This window comes from Haplochromis burtoni, unplaced genomic scaffold (genome assembly GCF_018398535.1).
Source record: "Haplochromis burtoni strain Fernald_Lab_line unplaced genomic scaffold, NCSU_Asbu1 Contig_229, whole genome shotgun sequence".
NCBI classification, from domain to species: Eukaryota; Metazoa; Chordata; class Actinopteri; order Cichliformes; family Cichlidae; genus Haplochromis; species Haplochromis burtoni.
This window is the reverse complement of record NW_024582590.1, coordinates 386,617-406,483: the sequence shown is the minus strand read 5'-3', so window position 1 is coordinate 406,483 and position 19,867 is coordinate 386,617. Positions and strand designations below refer to the sequence as shown.

The 19,867-nt window shown below is 42.6% G+C and overlaps 1 protein-coding gene across 1 annotated transcript in view; it reads right to left on the bottom strand.

Moving 5' to 3' along the window:
* Window positions 1-19,867, bottom strand: part of LOC102298050 (polypeptide N-acetylgalactosaminyltransferase 18) — a 196,516-nt gene that overhangs the window by 37,980 nt on the left and 138,669 nt on the right. Inside the window, exons 6-9 of the mRNA XM_042226803.1 lie at window positions 19,190-19,312; window positions 11,268-11,445; window positions 9,964-10,101; window positions 660-755 (exon numbers count right to left, since the gene is read on the bottom strand). Of these exons, the coding sequence (XP_042082737.1) occupies window positions 660-755; window positions 9,964-10,101; window positions 11,268-11,445; window positions 19,190-19,312 (535 nt within the window). The remainder of the gene's footprint in view (window positions 1-659; window positions 756-9,963; window positions 10,102-11,267; window positions 11,446-19,189; window positions 19,313-19,867) is intronic.

The following is a 19,867-nucleotide window of genomic DNA, read 5'->3' as shown; positions in this document are numbered from 1 at the left end:
TACACAGCTACCCGACCGAGTCCAACAACGCATCAGTTTACTCGTTATCTGAAAGCAGCTGCTTGCAGCACTGAATCCACAAAACAAACTGACCACCTTAAAGCTTTTGTTTTAGTTTTCTGGTACGCACCTCTGCTCTCATTAGCATTGTTTTCAGCGTTAAGTGACAGCAACACACACACAGGCTGCATGGACCCAACAATAGGCAACTCACAGCTGAACTCAATCGAAGCGCCAGAGGAACTTTACACAGCGATAACACGTCTGTCTGCTGCTTTCAGGGTTTTTTCTGCCCCCAAAGAAACAAAGCAATCAGCAACAGCAAAACATCAAACCATGCTTTAAAAAGCTGTGCATAATGACAAAATGTTTCTGTTTAGAATCGGACAACGCGCTAACTGTGCCTTCTTTCTGTTATGATGTGGAAAAAGATAACACTCACTCATCCCTGCTGCATAATGCAACTTTATGCAAGGGCTACTCTCTCCAAATCCCCCATTTAAACTAACAAAGACTGCAGAGGACTCTAATTATCTGCTACTGACAGCCTGCCTTGGGGGATTTCTCTGTGCGATCAGTATTTATCGGTGTCTCGTGGATTCGAAGCGATAGGACAGAGCGGACGAGAGCAGAATGAAAACCTGAGCCGACTTACTCACCTGAGGCGTCATACCATGGCACAGGTACATGATGGGGACGTTGTCAGTGTCAGGTCCTTGGTCCAGACACAGGTCGTCTCTCAAGCTGTTCTTCAACTGAAAAACAGAGTGAAGGTCAAAATGAAGACGGGATGCTTCTCTACCTAAAACTGACATTATAGGCAGTGAAGCTCAGGAATACAAAATGACAAGACTGCCGTCTAAACCGATTTCATAACAGAGCAAACAGGACACAGGAGGAGGGAATGACAACGTGAAGGGGAACAGAGGAAAACTAAGGACCTAAATACATAAGACGATGGGCGACAGGTGGAAAACACAGCCTGAACAAATCCAACTAACGAAACAGGGAAGCAAAACTAAACATAACGCACATGAGATGAGGGACTGTCAAAATAAAACAGGAAGCGATAAGAACACTGAGACTCAGGCAAAGACACGTGAGCTTGACACTCGCACGGGGAATAACAGGCATGGAAACACACGACACAGCGGGGAGACAAAACAAAGCAAGCAACAGCCAAACTAGAACACAAGAACCACACAGGACAGGGCCAAGAGAGGAGGACACACCGAGGAAAGACTGGAGACTGGACACCAAAGAAACAAAACTAAAGAAGAACTAGACATGCAATAAAATCAGAGGATCTCCTAAACTGAAGATCAGAATCTCAATATTCCACAAGTGTCATGGTCCCTGTGCCTCACCAGCTGATTCTGTATTAGGCAACATGTTCTCTCTCTCTCTCTCACACCTGCCGGGGCGATGCTCATTATGGGCTCCCGCCCCTGGCCCACGCACCTGCTGCCCATCAGGATAATCACAAGGCCGATTTAAGACAGCAGCACTGTGTCACTCGTCGCTGGATCGTTGAGTTATCAGCGTCAGTCGCTCAGTAGATTGCAAATAAGGATCTGTGAGTTCGTTCCGTCTGTTCGCCTCTAACTATAATCTCTGTGTACAGATCTATCCCGGACCTTTCCCAGCCTGCCTGTCATCCCGTGGACGAGTGAGTGGATGGTGTTTCCCCAGTGTGGGGAGTGAAGAGAGAGAGCCTTTTGAGGGCGTCAGATTCCCGTCTTTTCCCTCACATACCCCGGAGCCCTGGACCCCCCTCCCCTCCCTCCAGCACTTTGTAAATAGCATCACCTGGTGTCGTTGTGTAAATAAAATCTGTAAATCCTGTAAGGAGTCCCGGTCTGCGCCTGAGTCCGTTAACTGAAAGCTGACAACAAGTCTAAACAAACACAGGACCCAGACAACCAGGACATCTAAGGTCTGAAATTAAGAACAAAAAATTAACTGTTTTTGTAAAAGAAATCTCTTTACAAAAGTCAAACGTTGTGCTTTTAAGAGTACATTTTTCATTGAAACATTTTTATACGTTATTTTATGTTTTTTTCCCTCTAATTTAAGAGAAATGCCCCGTCTGTGCCGATGAAACTGCCTTTGAGTCCACTGTTTTTGATCCTTTGATATTTTGGAGGGACAACTTATTAAAGAGCTATAATTCCTTAACCCTTCCTTTTTAATGGGCCGTTAATCCCCTCAAATTACATGCGAGAGAGTGCGCTTTAAACCCAAATTCATTATTTTACTGTCACTTGAAAGTGTTTTGGGAGTATAATAAAGAAACCAGCTAAGACAGCGATGATGTGGTCCTTTCACCACAACCAAGAAAATGAAGAAGTTAAAGAAAGAAGACGCTCTGTTTAAACGACGTGTGTCTGGTTTTCCTTATGGATGCGTCTTTGTATTCCTCTCATAAATGGAAGACGAGTGAAGCAGTCTCCTTCTCCCTCTCTATCTGGCTGTCTCTCTACATTATTAATTACTCCATTATGACAGAGTGGTGCACTACACAGCTTTAGCTGCGTGGCTAAAGTGAAGACAAATGGAACCACAGCGGGCTAATTACTGCTCGCCAGGAGAGTTATGCAAACACTTTACACTAACATTCACCTTTTTTGGCAGCTGCAGAGTCATATTTCAAAAAGAAAGAGCATCTTTGCTTTTTGGGTCACAGGTTATTTCCTCAGTTTGGCCACGTTCCACAAAAGATTATGAACTAATTGTTCAAAGTAGGCAAAAGAAAAACTAAAAAGAACTTCAGGTTGTCCTTGCTCCGTCTGTTCTGCTTCATGGCTTGTTTTCTGATCTTAGCAATTATCGCACTGAGTACAGTGCTATTAATCCCTAACCCTCAGAGAGGGAGGATCCTCCGGAGGGCCAATATCGCTGTGCATCGAGCCCATGTTGTAGCCAATATCCGAGTCCACGCTAGCCATGGAAGGGTTTTGGCCTAAAGTGAATAATTTACCCTGGTGTCTGTAGGATACTGTTACGTTAGATATACCTTGGGCAAGACACTCAACCCCCGAGTCCTCCGATACATCTGCAGCATGTGCACAGAAAAACAGCGGCTGTGTGCACACATGAGCCCTAGCATTTTATAAATACAGTGGCTTGCTGCTTAAAAGTCTTTGGTGTGGTCATTAAATCTAGAAGGGAACTATAAGTCAAAATGCAGAATAATAATCTGGACCGTCTGTAATTGTTGATCAGTCAATCGTGTTAGTTTCTGCTGCATTTCCATTTCATGCCATCACTTCTTTATGTTATTCTCTCAAAGGGCAACTTAAGTATAGAGCTGAGGTTAGTAAACTTTGATGACTTAGTCAAATCTGATGCCAGCAGAGGAGCTAGCAGTGAAGGGTTAACAGTTTGAATCCCAGTCAGCGTATTCATTTCACTCTGGTAATCAGTATTACCGGTAACTAATATTAACTATTAGCCAGATGCCTGAAACTACAGTATCGATATCATAGCGTGAAATCAAACTGTTTAATTTGTATAAAAAAATCCAGCCTTGGTAATATACAGCAGAGATTTTTGTACTTTGACCATGTTCGCTTGAACACTTTACGGATAATAACAATCTGTTAAGCTGCTTCGTGATTCATGAAGTGTCATGAATCTTTGTGCGATGACTGATGCGCTCACACATGCATTATTTTCCTCTGTCTCTCTTCCACAGCATGTCTTTATCCTTCTCTCACCCCAACCAATCACAGCAGATGGCTCCGCCCCTCCCTGAGCCTGGTTCTGCTGGAGGTTTCTTCCTCTTAAAAGGGAGTTTTTCCTTCCCACTGTCACCAAAGTGCTAGGGGGTCATATGATTGTTGGGTTTTTCTCTGTATGTATTATTGTAGGGTCTACCTTACAATATAAAGCGCCTTTAGGCGACTGTTGTTGTGATTTGGCGCTATGTAAATAAAAATCAATAGAACTGAATTAGTCATGGCTTAGATTCCATGTGATATCCACGGTCACAAAGCCGTGGATATCACAAGAATAAATGATTCATTCATATTAAAGTAAAGATTTTAAAAATTGAAAAACCATGAAAATATTCGTAGTCTTTTTATACAGTCTATAGTTTTTCCTTAATTTAGGCTAAAATTGATGAAATTATAGAAAAAGTGGTCAATGAAGTTAAGTTTCTTAATTTTTACCAAAAACGATGTGTATAGTTATTGTTTCTTAAAACATAAGCTAATAACTCAGGTCTCTAAGTTCTCCATGTTTTCTGAGATGTTTTTTCCCTTTTTTTGATAACATCTTCAGTTTGGGTGACGTTTATCTAAATTTTCCATTCCTGCACATTCCACACAACAAACTGTTTATTATCTGAAGTAAAATATTCACCAGCAGAGCTCTGATAACAGCGATAACCGCAGTGTCATGAGGACTGATGTGATACGAATGCACACATTGAGGAAACCTGGCTGTTAATAGCTGACACTGAACTGATGAGCTTCGGTAAAAAACGACCTCTAAAAAGAGCGGATTTGAATAGAAATGTCTCTGTATGTATTCAAGCTCTGGTCTGAGTTTGGTCGGCTCCAGGTTTATTCATCATTAACGTTGGCAAAATACAAACATTACTTTTGAAAGTTGAATGAAATGGCTCGATGGGTCCACATTCACACCAAACCGAGTCTCAAAGCTGAAGCATTTGGAGTTTATGATGAATGACAGACAGGCAAAACTTTCATTTCCGACAGTTTATTTTCTCCACTTGCAGCACAGCTGGCCTCAGCCAACCTACAGAACCCGCCGTTCATCGGGATCACGGATCGCATCTCTGCCTTGGTTTACTTAATGCAACCCATCGCCTCTCTGCGCTCCTCTGCATCACGTCAGAGACAGTCCTGTGGAGGTTTCGGTTTGTTTTTGATCCATTATTGAAGGCTGAGTGAAGCTTTCTGTTTCCCAATATCTCACGCTGCTTTCGGACGTATCACAGCGCTGCAATAATTTGATTTTTTATCGATCTCCTGAGGGAATTTCATTTTTACTTTTGTCCCATTTCATAGAGGGTCAGAGGTCAGGCTCGATTACACAGCCGGTGGCCGCGATGACACCGGATGATTCAGTGTTTTGCTCAGTGGAGGTAAGGAAGCAGGAGGATTTAATAGTTGTTGAGATACATCAGTCTGGACTCCACCAGCTGATAACTCTTCCATCAATCAGGCCGTGCTCTCGAGTCCAGGAGGCATCACATCAGGGGCCATTTCACTCATGAAGGCAATTTTTGATGCACTTGTATTCCCATGCTATGCCCCTTTGCACTCCATAACATCTAAAATTTTAGTTTAGTTTACCTTATTTTCAGAGGTTAAAGGTCTCTAACATATAATACAGTGTAGAAGTCAGAGAAAACCATTCTCTATATTTCATGAGTGGGAAATAGAAGCAGCGATTTAGTAAAACATGTCAACATGAATGGAAATTAAGTAAATAAGGCAACAAAGAGCTTAAAAGTCAAGCTTTGGTGCGATCACCTTTTTTCTTCAGCACAGTCTGAGGTGGCCTTTCCTTCATTTCTCTGAGTGGTCTTCAGGAAAAGTTCTAAAGGCTTCTTGAAGAACATTCAAAGCCCTTCTTTGGATGTTGGCTAACATTTCTCCTGCAAGATGTTCCCACACTGCTTCAATAATGTCGCGGTCCGATCCACGGCTGATGCTGTTCCACTCTGTGTTTTTATCTCCACCTGCAGTGTGTTTGGGATCGCTGTCATGCATTTTTCTTCATAATTCCACTGATTTTAACAAAGACATGCGACACCACCGGCTGAAACGCAGCCCAAACCATAACAGATGCTCCACCGTGTTTAACAGACGGCTGTAACTCCTCTGTTGTGGCTCTCGCCTGACTTCTTCCAGATTCATTTCCAATTGAATTTCTCTCCGTTTCCCTTCTTTAAGCACGGCTTCTTGACAAAGCACTGTCTGTGCTGTGTTCAGTGCTTGCCTTGTGTGAGCTGTGTGTTCTTGTAGCTTTGACTTCATGCTAAATAAGAGATGAGTGTGTAAACAGATGGTTGTCACATCAGAACGCATGTCGCGCTCTCTCCGACTGCTACCTCCCGCAAGATATTGTTTTTTTTGGCAAATATGAAACCTTCCTATCTACATCTCTCACATGTCACCGTGGCAACGCTTTCCTCTGACACGCTCGAAGCCAAGCCCCGCACGTGCTCAGTAGTGTCAACAAATAACTCCATCCGGCCCACATTGTGATTGAAGTGTTTATCGAACAACAGCACAAGAGGTGATGCGGAGGCTGCTTTCAGAACTGGAGATTCAATTGCTGCCGCTAATGTCTGCCCCCCACCCAGCCGCCCCTCCACCCCACCCCACCACCCACACATCTATCAACACATAACTCTTTTCTTCTATTCAGCGACAGAATTGATGTTCCACAGAGACGGAATAAAACTGAAAGGTTTTATTTAACTACAGGTGGGAAAACAAAAATTGTTTGCATCCAGCTTGCAGACAATCAAAGTTATTTGAAAAATAAAATAAAAAGAGAACTTACACCTGTAGCTCTCCCACGAGATGAGAACAAGCATGTCCCATATGCCTGAAAATAAGAGGCTTCAACCTGGTGGTTTCGTTTTTGGGTGATTCCACAGAAAATCAGTGAGTGCCTCCCACCTGACCCCCTCCAAATCAGCTATTTGTTTATACAGCAATTACAGTATTCATGTAGTACACTTCATAGGTGCAAATGGATATCCACTTGAAATTTCCTGGCCTGAAAATCACGTCCAGGCTCTTCCACAAACCTGGAACCAAATCAGTTTCACACCAGCATCATCGATGAAACTGATCAATGAAACTGAACTAAAAATATTTAAAGTGACTTTTTGCATGCGGCTAAACATAGTCTGTCCTGAACAGTGTAGTAATATTTGTTTACAGATTGAAGTTCAGTCATGCACACTGCAAACCCGAGTCCACTGGCCCAGCAGGAGGGATCCAAAATGAATACGGATCACGGATTCAGACCAGATCCGGTTCAGCTCCGGTCGTTTCCCAGCTCATCCCGTCTGAATCATAATGGCTTCATTTCCCTGACGTGATTTGTTCCTTTGTTTAAAAAGGCTCCTTTGCTCTAAGCTATACTAATTTATGCAATATATATAAAAAGTGAAGCAGTTCTTATAATGTGCTTCTTTTTAATGATAAAACTTTAGATGAAAAAACCTGGAAAGTTGCCCTGCTTTGTTTTTTTTCAGGAATTTGAAACCATGACTGAACTGGAGAACATTAGATCAGAGGTTTTATCCAGTAATAGCAAAAAAAGTGAGGTTGTTACATTTCATCAGCAGATTAAGCTTTTACTAAAAAAATATTGAAACATAGAAATGATCATTAACTATAGAAAAAACAGTTTTTATTCATTAAACACTGTCTTGAGGATAATAACGTCACAGACCGTCTCTCCTGTCGGGTCACAGCTGAGTAATTAGATTAAAAATCAAGAAGAAAAATAAGATTCCAGCTTCATTTAATCAAAATTACATTTGGATAAATGATGACAGCAAATGTTCTAACAAATTATATATTTAGTATCAAAGTTTTATTCTGTCTGTCATGATAACGGAGCTAATCGAAATGAACCTTTTTAAACTTCCTGTTTTTTAATATAAACAGTCAGCACTGGCACGTGTTCATATTCAGGGTGAACATTCCCAGAGCTGATTGGAGCAGCTCTGATCAGCTGTTCTGGCGGCTCTGAGTTGATTTTTAAACTCAAAGATTGTTTTACCTGCTTCCTCGAATAGGGCCCACAATCTGAAGACCAAACCTCATTTCAGTTTACGAGTTATTATTATTTCAGAGTAACAGAAGCATGCACTGATACTGTGGACATTTTATCTGATTTCCTATCATTCAGAAAAACTCAAGAAATTGAATTTTGGGCAAAGCTTAAATAATCATATCACCTGGTGGGATACGGTCAAAATAACCTGGAGGTTATGCGGGTTACTTTGTACCCACATTTTGTTACCAGGTTCATCATCTAGCTGTATCTTTTTTTTTTAACCCTTACAAGTGTCATGTTTCCATCTCATGTCTGAGAATCTGTTCCTAAATGGGCTGTCTTGCTCTTTGTTCTACACGACACCAATCAGGTGTAACACTGTGGCCACTGACAGGTGAAGTGAATACCACTGATTATCTCTTCAGCACAGGACCTGTTAGTGGGTGGGATATGTATATTAGGGAGCAAGTGAACATTCTGTCCTCAAAGTTGTTTTTATGGAGGAAAAATGGGCGAACATGGGGATCTGAGGAGGTTTGAAAAAGGGACAAATCTCTAAAACTGCAGATTTGTGGGGCGTTCCCGTCTGCAGGGGTCATGAAAAGCGGTCCAAGGAAGGAACAGGGGTGAACCAGCGACAGGGTCATGGGTGGCAAAGGCTCTTTCATGCATGTGGAAGTGACAGCTGTCCCCTCTGGTTTGACCCAGCAGACAAGCTACTAAAACTGAAACTGCTGAAAAATGTAAAGGTGTCAGAATACACAGAGCATCACAGTTTGTTGGCACCAGTCAGGATGCCATCTGCCACGAAGCAAAGATGGTTCAGGAACGGTTTGAGGAGCACAAAAACGGGTTTGAGGGGTTTCACCAGATCTCAGTCCAAACAAGTCCGATCCACGGAGGACTTAAAGGATCTGCTGCTAACATCTTGGTGCCAGATACCACAGCACACGTTCAGGGGTCTAGTGAAGTCCATGCCTCGGTACACTTAAGTTACAATATGGCAAAAGTTTTGGTTTTTTCATCAATGCAGAAACTGGATGTCTACCCAAGCTACAATCCAGTTATAAGTTTTAAAGATTTTATGGGTTAAAGGGTGACTGAGATCTCAATTAAAAATGACATTAAATGGTTAGTAAGTGGAATTGGTCCCAAATTAGTCATTTTCTTCCTCTATCAGCAGGAGCAGTCAGAGCAGGGGGATAATTCTGCTCCGCTTTCAACAGATTACTGTCATTTTTCAATTATGCAAAATCCTCCCACGGACGTTAGATGATGAGAGTTATAGTCATGCAGAAGTTAAGTGGTAGAAAAAAGTTCACCTTCTCCATACCCGCTGCTGTGATTTAAAGTGAGTGTGCATGTGCAATTGCACTGAGGGTTAACAGAAAAGTTGTGTTTTTGCAGCTGGAAAGTTACAGGAAGTCATGAAGAGGTGTTTATGATACGACGATAACAGGGTGGGTATTATTTCTATTTTAGGTTATTTCTAAAAAGCATCGACATGAAGAATCTGAACAAAACTCAAAATAAGAGGCGCACACTCGCAGGAGCACAAGACCTAACTGTGAAAGTCCATTTGTGACCATTTCCAGATGAATCATTTTGGGTAGAGGGTATATTTTGTCACCACAGGGAATCAAAATAATTTAGCAGAGGCACTGATATGCAGACCACGTGGTGAGAAACCCCCCATCACTTCTAGCAACTCAAATCCAGACTTTAATCACTCTAATATCTTTATTTTACACCAAAACATGAAAAGAAGTATCAATCGTATTGGATGCGAATCCCAAATCCTAAACTGGTCGTGCATAAGAAGGCAAAAGTCCATGAAACAGCCCCAGGGTCATACATGAGGACATCAGTGAGGAACAAAAGAAAAAACAGAAGCACTGGAGCATCAGGAAATGTTTGGAAAGCTATAAATGTACGAGAAACAGAGGTTTTAAACTAGAACAGAAAGAAAATGCCTACAGCTCTCATGGGCTGTGTGGGGTTCAACAGGCTGCCAGTCGACTGCAGGGCCAACTGTTTCACAAAGACTGCAAATACCCAGGAATACATAACGTTCTGATTTGGGAATTATTCAGAAACCAGTGGGAACTCATTAATGAATAAACCCTTAATTCTGGATGTCAACATAGGCAAAGACGGAAATGCAGGTCGATCACAGGAACTCACCACGCCATACGCAACTGTGTCGCTGTAGGATCGGAGCTCAGGGTAGATGTTGGAGAGGAACCAGCTGAACGGTCGACAGCGGAGTCTTGACCGCAGGGCCTTCCTCTTTGAAATGTCCCCGATGTCTATTCCTGAGTTCTAGGCAAGGAAATAAACACACACAGATCCAAGTTTTACATGCTGAGCATTTTACTGCCACCCAATGACCTCGAGCAACACGATAAATACAAAAAGAGCTTCAATTTTCTTACATTCGACGTAGCAATAAATAAAAACACGTGCAGAATTCAGGCGTCTGCGTCCTTTGAGCACTACTACATCCTTGGAATGGCAATGAAAGAGTCGGAAATGATAACTGAGCAGAAGAACAGCAAGGAATGTTTAAAAAGGAGCCTCACAGAGTGCGATACTCAGTGAGGAACGGCTGAAATTAAACAGAGATGTTAAAGCAGAATCTACATAAAAAGTATGTGAAATGTTCCCGAAAGATTGTTTTCCTGCCAAGGCAAACTGGAAGACAAGAGCGATCTACAGGCTTATAATGAAACTAGCTATGAACTGAAGGACTACTTTGGGTGAGTTAGGTATATGTGCGATCACTCAGATATGAGTCTGACTTCGCATTAGACCTGAACACACGTGGTTGAAACATGGATACTAAAAGGCTGAACTAGTGTGAACTTTTTGGGATTATGAGGGTTTGGTTAGGTTTTGATAGGTCAGCTAAACCTGGTTAAGAAACACACTGTAGATGTTTGTTATACAGTATTCAAATGACTTGTCATCTGAAAATGTAAACAAACAGGAAGTGACAAAAATGGTAGTACCTCTAATGACCGCTTGAGGGTGGGTCCAAAAGCAAATCGATCTCAATGCTAAAACGCGCAACGTTACGACATTAAAAGGTATGATGGAGCTTGACACAGAATAAACAACCAAGCTCTCTAGTGTCATCTGGTAAGTTAACGCTCAATTATTTTATCTAACTTTCATCACACATACAACTAACATGCTAAGAATTGTCCAAAATCCACAGCAAAAATGTAGCTCCATCTTTTATATACAGTATATGCTTGCACAACAACAATCCTTCAGAGATGCATTTGCTTGTTATTTATGTGCCACTGACTTTCTAGTGGATCTCCATGGTGGCATTCATGGCTGCTAGAAAATCTGTAACACAACCCCTGAACACAAATAAACATGTCCACAATAACACCCCCGCACAGGGAAAGGAGCACCACACACACACACACACACACACACACACACACACACACACACAGTGAGTGCAGTGTGTTTACCTGCAGTGGAACGTTCCAGGCCATGTAGACGTGACTCTTGTACTGGTCCATCCAGACCTCAGCCACCCTCAGAGCATTGCGGCGGACGTGAGCCGTCAGGTTCTCCGTGTAGGGTTTGTGGGCACGCTCGATGTGGGCGATCCGAGAGCAGGGCAGGACCTCTACACTGCCACCTGCACTGCCACACCTTTGGTCCACACACACACACCACACACACACACACACACACACACACACACACACACACAACGAATTCCCGACACTGAGGACGGGCTCCAACATAAGCTAGAGATATTTTCAGCACCTGCCAGGTTACTGCCAGTTAAACCTGTGTCCTCTGAATAGGGGATTAAAACCTGCTGAAACTGAGCCTGGCTGATGGAATTAGCATGAATAGAAAGGTATCACAGGCACACAGTGGTGATGCCTACCCAGATGCTGCTATTTTCACCTGTCTGCACTTGTTTGACAGTGGAAGCTGTCCTACATGCCTATGTAGGACTAGCCAGGCTCATGACACATGTGACAAATGTTATTTCAAGTCATACATGTTTTAGTAAAACAATATTTGGTGTGTGTGCGAGGTAGCACATCATAGAAAACTCATGTTTGGATTCTTCCTTCTTTTGTGCCATATACGGTAATGGAAAAAAGTGTCTTTGGATTCAAAGGTTTTCTGTGTGAGGAGATAATAAATACAAACTTCACACCCTCAGCAGGTTCTAAAATTAGGTAAATACAACCTCAGAAGTACAGCTACACGTGGGATATTATACCGTATTATTATTTATCAGAATAAAAACTAAAAATGCAGAAGCAGTGCCTGAAAAGCTAAGCACTATCTTCCTGCTTCCACTACTCACGATTCAGACAGGCCACAGTTAACATGTTAAAGGCTCAAGTTCATGACAGACATGGCTGGTTTGGAAGGGCTATCAGGGCCTCTTCTCTTTAAAAAGAACACAGCAGCACAGCTTAGGCCTGGAAAGCTGCATCTGAACAAACCACAAGACTCCTGCAACAATGTCCTTTGGACAGAGACCAAAGTGGAGATGTTAGTCCATCATGCACAGCAGCACATTTGGAGAAAAAGAAACACAGCACATCAGCACATCTCACACCAGCTGTCAGCAGCGTGGTGGAGGCATGAGGATTCTTCTAGAGTCAGATGTGAGGCCATCTGTCCAAAAGCTAAAGGTTGGACCAAACTGGGTCAACAGGACAAAGATCCCAAGCACAGCATCAAGTGTCCAACAGAAAAGTATCCAGGTGCTGCAGTGGTCCAGAGTACAGACCTCAGCCTGACTGAGATGCTGTGGTGGGAGCTTCAGAGAGCTGTGCATGCATGCATGCTGCAAAACTCACTGAACTAAAGTAACTAAGGAAGCTCAGAGCCTTTAATATGTGCAGCAAGATGTCAGAGATGTTTATGTCTGTGGTAGCGAGTGCATCTAGTCTCTGTTCTCCCTCAGACTCCACCTCGCTGCCATAAGGAACACTACCATTCTCTTCAAAGCTGCATAATAACTCTTCGTTCTGTCAGACCCCAAACATATTTGTATCATACCTCCATGCAGCTGTTATTCTCATATTTAGAGAGTATTTATGATTTATTAATGCAACTTGCAATTCTCTCTTACACAATGCGAGTCTTACTTGTACTGTTTTAATCCAACTTCTTTTTTCATCACTGTCGTAAATATATAAAGTTCCTCACCTCATCGTGCAAGGTCTTCATCAGGCGCCTGCAGCACTTTTATTCTAAATGTGTTGTTTATTGCAGACTTTAGTATTTTTGCTCTTGATCGAGAAAATAAAAACCTGGTGTTAGAAAGGATCATAATAAGTCATGTTTAAAGGCTAACCCCACTGGCCTGTTACACCAAGCAAAAATATGCACGCTGACAAAATGTTACTGCAGCTAGAACTTCTGCACGGCTGTTGTTAACATCTTGCAGCGGTTAAACACTGACTGTCAGTGCTAAACAAAACCTTCCTGACAACGAAGTCGATACAGTACTCAAACAATGCTTTGATGTGGAATAATCGAACATCTTTCACCAGCTACAGGTATTTTATTAGTGTTTCGGCCCACAGCTGCATATCTAAATGTTTACTACTTTGCCCTCCGGTGATTTTCAGAGTATGATGCGATGTGCACCGTCTCAAAGGAGAAGGAATTACATGGATCACGGGTCAGTAGGAGAGAAGCAAAGGCCATCTCTGCTGGTACTTTAGCTGCCAGCTCTTCCTTCTCAACATCAACTCCACTCATATTAACTTTTTTTCAGGGGTCCAATTCAAACCACTGCCAATAACAGCGAAGGACATCGCTGACTGATGTATGAGCGAGGCAGCAAATACATCGCAGGGTTACCTAGACAACGGAACTTGGAGTGTCCACTAGTGACCACCTGTCAGCTACAAAGCAAAGTGCAACAATCAAGCTGCTTCAAATGTGGACCAACTTTCAGGAAATAGCAACACTTCTCCAGAAATATTCTAGAATTCGCCACGTTTGGTCAGAAGATTATTGTACCATTGTTTCCACAATAGCGCTGCTCAACACTGAGCTGCAGGCACCTTAGGATTTCACAAACAAATGCTGGGAAATGCTGATTTGAATAGAAACTCCTGTTCCCTCTATTGCAATCCTGCACTCCTGTGCATTTGTGTTCTAATCCCTCCTGCCGGCCAGCCTCCTTCCCTCTATCCTACCAAAGCAAAGCGCTGCTGCAGAACAACAGCAGAAACTGTAGCGCTGGCCTGACGCCCAGGCAGGGCCAAATTCAGAGATAATACATGCTTCTTTCAGAAATACCTCAACACTTTCTATAAAGGATTTACAACATGGGGTTAGAGTATAAGGAGCTATTCTTCGAGTATAACAATCTACCTCTGAGCATGTGGGTGTGCAGCGTGAGATAGAGAATCAGGAAAAAAGGGGAAATGAAAGAAGGAGAGATTCAAAAAAGGATATAAAAAGAGGAGGTGCTGGGATAAACACACAGGGAGATAAAGCGGGAATAAAGAGAGGAGATAAAGAGAGTGAAATAAAGGGGAGAGAAATCTGGTCTTCAGTGATCTTTTCGAGAAGTCTTTTCTTTTTTTGGCTTTGTTATTTTTGTTCACGGGTGAACACAGGGTCATGTGCCAAATACTACACAGCAAACATCACGGAGCATCATTATGACTTTGAGAACTCGCAGTTTGGGTGTGTGTGCATCCGCTGTCTGGGAAGTTGTGTCTGGCTGATTTGTACGGGTGTCACCCAGACAAAACGCAGCACATTTACATCCCTAATTGTCTCCCGGCCTGTCTCCTTTGGTGAAATGTGGAACAAATCTTGCTGTCAGACTTGTGTTTTTAAAAGTTTTTAATGAGAAAATGAGCAGCAAAAGGCATAAACAAGTTGTGAATTATAAATCGCATTGAGCGAAGACGACCACCCGTCGTGATGGAGCGAGAAAAAAAAAAGACAATGAGTGTTAAATATGCACAATATTACGCCAGCACGGCGCAGATCAGGCTTCATGAAAGCAATCTTTATCACTAAAAGGAGCGTGCAGGCCAGAGATACGGAGAGCTTCTGCAGAAACCGAGGGAGCGCACGAACAAATCGCTGATAAAAAAGAAAAAGTAGTCTGTGTTTGGTATGAAGATAGAAATAGAACAAACGGAGTGTTTTCTGAGTTAAACCCAGGGCCAAAACCAACACATGATGAAATAGTTAGATTACGAGCAATGCCCCTGGGACATGTGTGCAGAACTGATTCTGTCAAAATATCACCGCCGATTTACATAATCATTGATCTGAAAAAGGGGCTTCTACAGCTCTGTGTGCTGAAACATTGACTTTCCCTGTCATTCCTGATGTTTTTATAGAAAACCACGAAGTAAAAAACTCATCAGAATAATGATGTGCGTGTCGAGGCGGGGGCTCTATAGAATTCCACGTGCTGCTGAGTTCAGGCTTCAGATGGTCCTGTGGCACTGGAAGTGTTTGCTACAGAAATAAAATGTCAGTACTCTGGCTAACCTTTGGTTGCTCTTTCAGCTGTTCCAAAAAACTCCACACACGGAGTTGTGACCTGTCCACATCCACACAAAATGCTCCACAGCCCCTTTGAAGTGCTTCTACGCTGAAACTGTTCCATTTTGCTTCACCGTTGCTGTCAACCCTGCAGAGGGCAACTGACTCTTGGCCCCGTTTCAGCACACAGGCCAACAAGTAATGTGGGCAGAGCGGCCGACGGCTGAGGGGAGCATCTGATCTGGGTCAGAAAGACGTGCACTGCGGTCGTGGTGGCGACAGTGAGCTCATACCCCCACAGAGGGACCCTCGCTACTTCTGCTTCACTGAATAAACCATCCAACTCTCCGCTGTGCTAATGTCAACAGGTGTTCAATTTGTCTCTGCAGTGTGGGCTTATGCAGAGTAATTATATGGCAAAAGAGCTCTATAATAGAGAATAACCTCACTGCATGATGCAGCAGCACTCTTGCTCTCTGCACTGTCAGGAGCTAAGGAGAAAGGCATTATCAGACCTGTAGCAGGCTTGACATTCATGCTTCATATGGAGTCACATCCGAGTCCTCCACAAAAGCTTCCGTGAGACAAAAGAAGGCACAACACAGCCAGTGACCAGACACATTTATATTCATGACATCATAGTGTGTTTATGACATAAGGTTGTAGCTGTTCTAAAAATGCACAGAGCCAAATATACTAAGTGGAACTAATAAGCCTGACTGCAAAACGCTGTGTGCTGGACTGGAAAGTTTGTCGGCTGAATAATCTGTGAAACAAATCGTCAGCCAGTTCTTTTCAAAGATGCCCTGCACCATCAATCAGACCTCAGGAGGGAGGATCCACTAACCAGCACAGCAGTGTAACTGTGGGGTTCATGCACATGTCTCAGAATAACACTTCAGGAAGCAGCTGAAGAAGCAGCAACAGGTTCTGATAAAAGGGAAACTGTTGAAATCTGAAGGTTGAAGGAACAAATAGAAGAAACCAAAAGATGATTTGCCACCAGATCCTGATCCATGCATGCATCACTCCCCTTTATTCTGACTTAAATCCAGTGACCCCTGAACGACATTCTTTGAACACACTTCACACCTGAAAAAGAAGAAAAGATTACATGAGAGCTGATTTGTGAGGCTGCAGATCTCTACATGCGCCCTGCTGTGTGAAGACACAGACGTCTGCTGCCTGAAGTTTTCATTATGAACCAATGTCTGCGTAGCAATGTAACTAATACCCTGAAACACTGCCAACTCTGCTGCTCCCTGTAACTTTATGCATGTGTAATGAGCCACTCCCCCCTCTCTCGGTCCTCCATGTTAAGCTCTGCTCTCTTACATTAAACAGAAGTATTAAGGAGCAGAAATAGACGCGTCTCAGCTCGAAACATCTGGCTGAGCAACTACAGGAGCCAAAGGTTAGGCATGTATTCCCTCCTCATTCCAAATTATCAAAGCAGCAACTTTAACAACCACATAAGGTGCATAAAATATCATTATTTGAAAAATTTGAAAATTGCTCTTGCAAACGTAAAAAAAAAAAATCCTGTCCGAGTGGTTCCTTCATTTTCTCTCTAACTTTTCAACACCTACAAATATGCAATGCACTTCTGCGAGCTACAGAAGCACCTGTGTTTGTGACCTTTAATAAATCTGGTGCAATATTTCCTATAAGTGCACTCTTCCTATTGGAGTTTAGACTGAGATAACACAGCTCCTGTAGTCAACATCCAGCCAACATTCCTTTACAGGTAGCGTCGCACTCACAGCAGTTTGCCTGCGTTCTTGTTTACAGGTGGAGGGGTATAATTACTGGGGAAACATCCACCATTCCCGAGCAAATACAGGGAGCATCAGTCACCTTGGATGCTGGCAGGTCTGCTTGTTCAGCTCTTTAGCTCCATAACCTAAGCAATACCTTATTTTTCCACCAGGGGCAGCAGAGCAGATCTTTTACTGAAGGTCTCTGTTCATCTGTTGAAACATAGATACTGAATAAAGCACTGAAAAGGTTAAGATTGCAAGGAGGGATCCAAAAATAGTGGCAGTGCTGTAATCAGTCCAAACATGCATGAGGTGATTACTCTGAAAGGGAGATTGGACACATTTAAATCGACAGATTTCAGTTTATTTCCGGCCAGTTTCTGAAACCATAGTTGCTGCTGGCTTGTCCCACCATAACTCAAATCAGCTTTCAGTTCTTCTCCCTCGATTCTGATCATTTAGCTCCAAGCATGCCTTCATTAGCTTTTTACAGCTCATTGAAGGCTGCCGATGTGGGTTTCTTTTACTGCTGTTTTAGAAGAATGGAGCCAGGGGGAAGGTGGCATTTAAAACGTCTATTAATGCATCACAAATGGATGCAGTCAGTCAAAGTTAATGATAACTGGGGCTGTATGTCTGTTTTAGAGGGCACAGTACAGTAACAACCAGAAACTTCTCTCTGTGTTTCATTTATTTATCTATTCTTTTCTAGACTTGGTGGTTCAGATCAGCATCAGCCAGCCCGGCCTGATAATCAAACCCGCCCGACACAGACACGGTTGCAGTAAATCACTCCACACCGAGCCTGAGTCAACAGTTTCTCTCGATGGCTCCCGGATACATTCAGCTTCAACGCTGTGTCATCCTCCCGGGGCTGATTGGCAGCCTCAGGATGACTGTGCTTGTGCAGAGCCCAAGGCCTCTAGAGATCCGATTAGAGATAGAGTCCCTCTGGTAACTTAATGTTCTGATGGAGTTAGGCTGCCTGAAAATGAAATAAAATGTGTTGCTGCTCAAATTTGCCAGAAACTACAAGAAAACTGGAAGATGTGGAAGTTACTGTCACCATAATGTGATATATTCATATAATTTTATCATATTAAGTTACAATTTGTAGTTGTTACATCATTAGTAATTAGCCAGTTTGGGTGAGTCACCGATAAAGATGCTGCTCTATCAAAGGAAAGGTCATTCTTTTTTCTGTATGCTAGGCGAGCCGTCCTTTTAGCACAGTTCAGGTTGGATGGTGACAGCAGCTGATGCTGTTGTTAGGCGGCCCACGCTACATGTGTTTGTAGGTTACTGTATGGAAAGTGCTGGCAGAGATCTCAATCGATATAATTCAAATCAGTTTTACTGGTATATGCAACTGTTCTTGAATTTTAAGATAAAGGTCCAAAAATTAACAGCTCCTTATGAGCAAGAAAAACACCCTTTTAACAGGAAGCAACCTGTTAAAACCAGGCTCGGGGAGGGAGGGCCACCAAAGACACAGTGTGGAAGAAAGCCTGAGCTTAATAGGGCTTTATAAAGACACAGAGAGCAACATTTGAGTGAAGAAGAAACACCCAGTGCATCATGGGATGCCCCCAGCAGCCTAGACCTATTGTAGCATAACTAACGGAGAATTCAGCATCACCTGATCCAGCCCTAACTTTATGCAGGTGTAAGTAAATATATTTTGAAATAAACTGACACTTTTTCCTCATAAAATGACAGTTTTCTATTAATGCACGCTGGCTGTATCCTTGTAAGGACTTTACATTACAATATAAAGCACCTTGAGGTGACTTGTTGTGATTTGGTGCTATATAAAGAAAACAGAACTGAATTGACGGGTCAGTTTAAGATTGATAACGGTTATCATTGCTCCATGTTTCACCAGTAACTAGTTTTTAGAAGTCTGGTTAAACCAAGCTGTCAGGCAGCTGCTGCTGATTACATCAAAATGGTGAGTGTGGCAAAAGTTTTGACCCCAATACATTAAAAAAATGAATTTTTACTATAATCAAAACCATCTGTTTCATTCTGGACTGTATCGTAAGGGTCTCCATGAAGCTGGACAAAAAGGAGTTCTTGAGTATTCAGAAATTAATCAGTTTGGTTATAAAAAAAAAGTTTATAAAGACCGTCTCACCCTGATTCCAAGCTCCACATTTTCTCCACCATAAATTTCCATGCCCTCATCAAGCAGGCCAATCTCTTCAAAGTATTTCCTGTCGACCACAAAGCAGCCAATCAGAGCAGGGCTCCTAGAATGAGAGGAAAGAGAAAAGGTCACAGACAAATGAAGCTTGCTTTATATTAAAGTGAATGCACTGTCATTAGGCCCTTTAAAAAATATAATGCAAAGCCTTCTCCTCTACCCACATACAACAGCTATGTCCTAATCCACAATTAGCCTCATACTGGGGCTAATTGTGGGGATCAAGCCCCCTGCAGATCTATTTTTCAAGTACACTGCACATTCGCTGCTCTAAACATAGTCCTTAGTCTTGCATGAAAACCCAAGCAGTGCATTATACTCACAAATGATGCAGCTGTCAAAATGATGCCTTCACCTAACACAACTACTTCAGGACATTTTGTGGAAATTCAGGCGGGAAGAGTACACAAATCTTTCATCAACATCAAACTGAACCAACAGGGGTGAAAAATAACTCCTATTAGTATTCATGCTGTCAGTCGCACACATCTCTTCTTATCAATATGAAATACAGCAGCGCAGCAAAAACAGCTTGTTTGGGTGAATTTTGCATCCCAGTGGATACACACAGTGGCAAACAGCCAGAAACCAAAAAAAGACC